This window comes from Geospiza fortis, unplaced genomic scaffold (genome assembly GCF_000277835.1).
Source record: "Geospiza fortis unplaced genomic scaffold, GeoFor_1.0 scaffold452, whole genome shotgun sequence".
Classification (NCBI taxonomy): domain Eukaryota; kingdom Metazoa; phylum Chordata; class Aves; order Passeriformes; family Thraupidae; genus Geospiza; species Geospiza fortis.
The window spans coordinates 1228754-1234467 of record NW_005054369.1 but is presented as its reverse complement, the minus strand read 5'-3'; the positions used below and the strand labels follow the sequence as shown (position 1 = coordinate 1234467).

The 5714-nt window shown below is 43.3% G+C and overlaps 1 protein-coding gene across 2 annotated transcripts in view; it reads left to right on the top strand.

Moving 5' to 3' along the window:
• Positions 1-1005: 1005 nt before the first annotated feature.
• CHST15 (carbohydrate sulfotransferase 15) overlaps positions 1006-5714 on the top strand; it is a 19340-nt gene continuing 14631 nt past the window's right edge. The window contains exons 1-2 of one of the 2 annotated variants that reach the window (XM_005424506.3): positions 1006-2077; positions 2824-3163. In XM_005424506.3, the coding sequence (XP_005424563.1) occupies positions 1535-2077; positions 2824-3163 (883 nt within the window). In that variant the 5' untranslated portion in view covers positions 1006-1534. The remainder of the gene's footprint in view (positions 2078-2823; positions 3164-5714) is intronic. The other variant, XM_031059899.1, reaches the window with a different exon arrangement.

Sequence of the window (5714 nt, the reverse complement as noted above, 5' to 3'; positions counted from 1 at the left end):
AACTCATTAAGGAAATGAACTTTTTTGGGGTGGAAGGAAAGCATTTTGCACATACTTTTGTTCAATATTTATCTAATTATTCTTGAGTCCCTGAGACACAGCCTACTTGCTCTGATTGCAGAAATCCTCCAATATGTGACAGTGTTCAGTGGGAGAAACATCAGAATACAAATAACTTCTACAAAAGCACTTTGTCTCATACAAAAATGCAGCCAGAAGGATGATGATAAATGTGGGATCTGAAGTGAGTGCCCCATTTGATCAGGACACTTTGGTAGGAGTGAACCAGGAGTTATTATCTAAAATTATAGCAGTGTTGCTTAAGCATTAAAAATAGGTGTTGATAGAGCTAAAGGCAAAACAGTCAAATGGTGGGACTCATAATAGTAATGATTACACTTCTCTGATTTGGTGAGTAATAAGAGAATCCATTATTTGGTCCAGAAACTTGAGATGCTGTCATTAGCCTTTTCCTTGTGTCTGTTTTTTAATCCCTTCACTTTGCTGAATGTTTTACTATGGCTTTTGATTTTTTTTGTTTGGCTTTTTATCTCTCATGTTTGAAAGGAGATTGTTACTTTATCCCTGCCTCAAAAAGGGTCCTACCCCACTTCAGGACTATTCATTTAAGGTCCTCAGGAGCAGATAGAGTATAATTATTTAAACCTGTGTCACTGGATACTGTCCAGAAATGCTCCCATATTTCAAAAGCAGATTAAGATCTGTTGGGTGGGTTAGTGAGTCGTGTAGTGTTACCTGTAGTAGCAACCAGTCACTGATGTGAGCAGATGGGTGATGGAAAATCAGGGGCAGCTCGCTGTGAACCTGGAGCCAAATGTTGCCTGGGTTTAATGTCCTGAGTGCTGTAATTAACAGGCTTGGCAAACGGCAGGCATCTCTCAAATAGGAATCTGAAATTATTGGTGGTAGGTTGTGCTTTGCTATGGCTGTGGATGGTGGGGATATGATGCCTGGGTGTGTATAAATATCTGGGTTTGTTTCTCTAGGTTGGACAATGCATCTCTTTGGAGCCACCTCTGGGAAGATGAAGCTTCCAGCAGCAGCAGCAGTGCGGTTTGGAACCTGCTTGTTTTAAGGGAACCTGGAAATTTCTACCCATATTTGCCCATTCCAGCATAAAGCAGAGGAAAATGAGTTATTTTTATTTTTTGCATATTTTCACACTACGCAACAATTTTTTTCCCTTCTCATTTTGTTCAATGGGAAAAACTTGAGCCAGTTTTGTAGCTGATCCTTACTTTGCCACATTCCTCTTACTGAGCCAAATTCTTGGGAGCCACATCCAGAGTACATCCATTTTTGTGTGGTGGTGGTGGCTGGGGCTTCTTTTTCTTTCTGTGACACATGTCACTTTTTATTCTGTTTTGAAACCTGTCCTTTTGCATTGCTGAGTAGTTGTAGAACCACTCCAGGAACGAAATAATTTCAGACTGGCAGAAGATGACTCATATGCTTCAGAAACATTTTTATGGCTGCGCTTGGCTCATTAACGTAGGAGTTTAACAGTAGTAATATGAGGCATTGCATTAATTGCTGCATACATTTATTACCAAATGACTTGCACAGACAGTGTTTCAGATGCCGTGGACCTGACCACAATAACCAGAAGTGTCCTGTGTGCAGAGGAGAAAATAAAATCCCTTTGTACACAAACAGCAAGCAGATGAAGTGGCTCGCGGTTCTGGAAGTGAGGACTGATCACTGTGAGAGCTGGAATGGGTTTTTCTGCCTGAGGAAGGGGAAGCTCTGCAGTTTGATGTTTGGGTTGATCATAATGACTCTGGTGATGGTGTCCTACATACTGACTGGAGCCAAGCATGGCCTGCTGCTGATCCCATCTCCGTTCCATTATGGAGCTTTTGCTAGCAATCCCAGCCTAATGGACAATGAAAGCCTTAGTGACATGAAAGACTATTACCAGCCTTCAAAAATGAATATTTCATATGTAAGGGATTATCCAAGCATTAAATTAATTATTGACACCATTACTTCAAAGATAGAGTTTATAACGAGGCAGCGCCCTGATTTAGAAGAGCTGAGGAAGCAAGAGCCACATGTAAGTATGAATTGAGGCGTGTCTTAAACTGCTTTTTACATCCTTATTTCAAGGCTTGTGGATCAATCTTTTGCCTAGATATAAAAAAGTGCAACTGCTTGGATGTTCATGCAGTGATTTACACCATCTAGAGTCTCCTGATTCACAGCAGCTGAGGAGTTGATATTGTAGATCACATCCCTTTGAGTCACAGGCAGGATGGATGAGTTCTATAAATGCTCTTGACACCTGAAGCAAAAAATCAGGCAGTCTTCTGGTAGCTGTACAACGTCACTGAACTTTTACCTTCTCTCATGCAGAATCATTGTGACTTACATTTACCTGTCACCTGAAATGATAAATAAGAAAGGAGCCTTTCTAATAACTGCTTGCAGGGGCACCTTCCTGAAAATCACTGCAAACCTTGTATATCAGAGTTAAAAACTGGAAGGTAATTTGATTTGAGTATTGAGTGTTTGACTTTAAAAATCAGTTCCTGGGATTGCAGAGGAGTTGGGGTGGTTATTGAGGCCCTTTCTGGCCTGAAAATAAAAGGATTTCTAAATACTTGTCTCCCTGCCCAGTGGGTTGCACAGGGTTTTGGTTCATCAGAAGCAATGAACGGGGTCAGCTTTGTAGGTACAAATAGTGTTCTGTCCTGGTAGTGTTTCTGTTGTCTCACTGTGCTAAGTAAGAAAAGTAAGTGCTAAGTAGCAAAAGTTGGTTGCTTGCTGCCTTGACTGAAATTGTTGTTCTTTATGTTGCAGATGTTTTCGGTAATTCCTAACAAATTCCTTCCAAACAGCAAGAACCCTTGTTGGTACGAGGAGTACCGCGGCAACGCCACCGAGGATCCCTACGCCACCAACTCCTACGCGCTCTACTCCAAGCGCTTCCGGATCATTTTCGATTACCTCAGGAAGGTGTTTTGGAACCACCTGTACCACTACAAGGACAAGCACTACCGCCTGCGCTGCCTGCCGCACTTCTACATCATCGGGCAGCCCAAGTGTGGCACCACGGACCTGTACGACCGCCTCCGCCTGCACCCCGACGTTCGCTTCTCCGCCATCAAGGAGCCCCACTGGTGGACCAGGAAGCGCTTTGGTGAGTCTAAATGCCCTCTGCTAGCCAGGCAAGCTGTCCCTCTTAAATTTTTGTAAGTATTCGGGATGAGGTTTATACATTTGCTGCGTGTTGGCTTGCCTAGAAACTGCTGGAGTTGGTGGTTTGGAGAAATCCAGGGGGTGGGTGTTCCACCTGCTGTTGTTCAGTGGTGGTTTGGGTTAAGCCTCTTGAGAAAAAGCGCATTTCATTTGGTTTTATTTGCAGCAGTTTGGAAAATCTAAGGGAAAACAAAACCAGTGCATAAAACCGACCTTATGAATTTATAAAGGCAAGAAGGGAAACTGTTAGGTTGTCATGGGGGAGTTGAAGAGCAGCAGTGATAGTTTTATACTGCAAAATTCTCTAAAGCCTTTCTTACATCAATAAATGATGGGTCACTCCTTAAAATTCCAGTCCTTGTGGTTCAATAAATACAGCTGTGGCAGGAGCTTCATTAGTGACACAGCTCTGGGCAACACTGATGAGTAGAGATGCTCTGCATGAGGAAACTCTCTCACGCTGAGGGTCCTGCATGTATTTTTGATCCTTTGTCTGGATGATATAGTTATTTCCATCTCTGAAGCCAGACATGACTAGCTGGGGTTGTGGCCAGCTGGAGCAAAACGCATCCATCCCTCATAATTCCGCCTCCAAAGGGTGCATTGGGGCTCAGCACAGAATTTCATCCATCTGCAGTGTTTTTCTCCTTCTTCTCTCTCTCTGGATGCTGAAGAAGGTCAGACTTGTGGTTAGAGGTTAGAACTGCAGAAGACCCATTTGAATTTCCTAACTGCTCCCTTCTAGATGTGGATGAGTGTTGTGCCCTCTGTGTTCCACCCAGGCACTGGATTTTCCTCGTCTTGAGTCTGGCTGTTAAGTGCTGGTGTGCCCTCACTTTGTATGACTTTGGTATCAAAGACTTTTCAGTGATTTTACTGTTTCTGAGAGGAGGAGTCTGCTTATTTTGGTAACATCTTAATTTCTGTTTCTCATTTGCTGTTGCTTTGTGGCAGACACAGTTTGGAGCAGGAAAAACTGGCACTGGAGTGTAGATGAGGACTTTGATCACTGCTTTCTCTTGGTGCTTTTCTATTCTTCCTTGGAATGGGAAAATGATGGATTTCTGTGGCTGAAGGCAAGAAGGGACACTTTCTGAGGCATTGGGATACTGGCAGTGCTGCTTCAAATTCTTTATTTCTCCTACATGTGGTCCTGTAATTTCCATCTTGTTTCCTTGTGCCCTGGTTCCCAGAAGAACCTTTGAGCTCCTGTAGACAGGGTTTTGTTTCTTGCTTCTGTCAGCAAAATCTGTGGAGGATTTTGTGTTCCAGGGTAGTGCTTGCAGGAAAGGCTGAACCCAGCTGATAGCTTAAACTAAAATGTTTTACACCTCCACTTACATGAACCTCAACATAAATGTTTGGAATGAATTTTGGAGGAGGTAATGCACCCAGCCTCACTTCAGCAAGACTGGGCTCACTAAAGCTCTGAACCTGACCTACCAAACAGGCAGAAGAATTTAAAAAAATCAGGCTGGAGTGCATCTAACTTGAGAACAAGGGTGAATTCCTATCTCTGTGCTGGCATCCACAAGCCCTCCACTTGCAGAGTCTTGTGGTCAGCCACTGGGGACCAAGTGCTGATCCTTGAAGAGAACATTCTTTGCATAATTCAGTTTTCTTGAAGTTGTTTTGTAAAGCTGGAGAATGAGGAAACATTGCAGAGCTCGTGGTCTCATGGGAGAGGGATCTGTGGGGATGACCTTCTGATCATCTCAGCTGTCTGCCACTGAGAATGAAAGATCAAGTTTATTCCTGGTGGCTCAGTCCTTTAATTCTGCCTTTAAAGTACATTACCTAATGGTTACTATTTAAAAATTAAGAAAAGAAAAACGGAGGATATGACAAACACTCTCACAAGTGAAACTGAGACAGCCAGCAAGTGGCTATGACTCCTATGCTCCTGGCTATTAACTTGGTTTGGTTTCTTACACTTAAGCTGGACAAGAAAGTCTCTTTGTTCAATGGCATCCTCTGATTCAGTGGATTTTTATGAGACTGACTAATTTCAGCTGAGGTTAAACAGCCCTCTGGGGAGGCTCCATTTCACAAATCATTCCTTTCCCCTTCTGCTGGGATGGTTGATGCTCCACAGGACTTTGTCTCAGCTTGACTGTCTCTCTCTCCTGGCTCCTTGCCACTGTTTCTGTTCCCAGGAGTGGGGTGGCAACAAACCAAGGCTGTCTGTAGTGCCACTCTTGCACTTTTTTCCCCCCTCAAAACAAGTAAAAATATGCTGTTGAACTTTCTCCTACCCTCATTAAATCCCACTTTCCTAAAGGGGAAAATCAGAGGCAATGGACAAAAGAACTCCCTTGCTGAGCTTTCCTCTCACATAATTGATAATTATTGGCCTTGTGGGAACAAGAAAGGGAGAGCTGAGAAGTCCTGTGTGGGGAGCATGTACAGCAAAAGGAGAAGTGAAACTAGATTTGGAAACAGGAGTGGGAAAAGGAGTATAAAAATCACAGGATGCAGCTGAAGATGCTGAG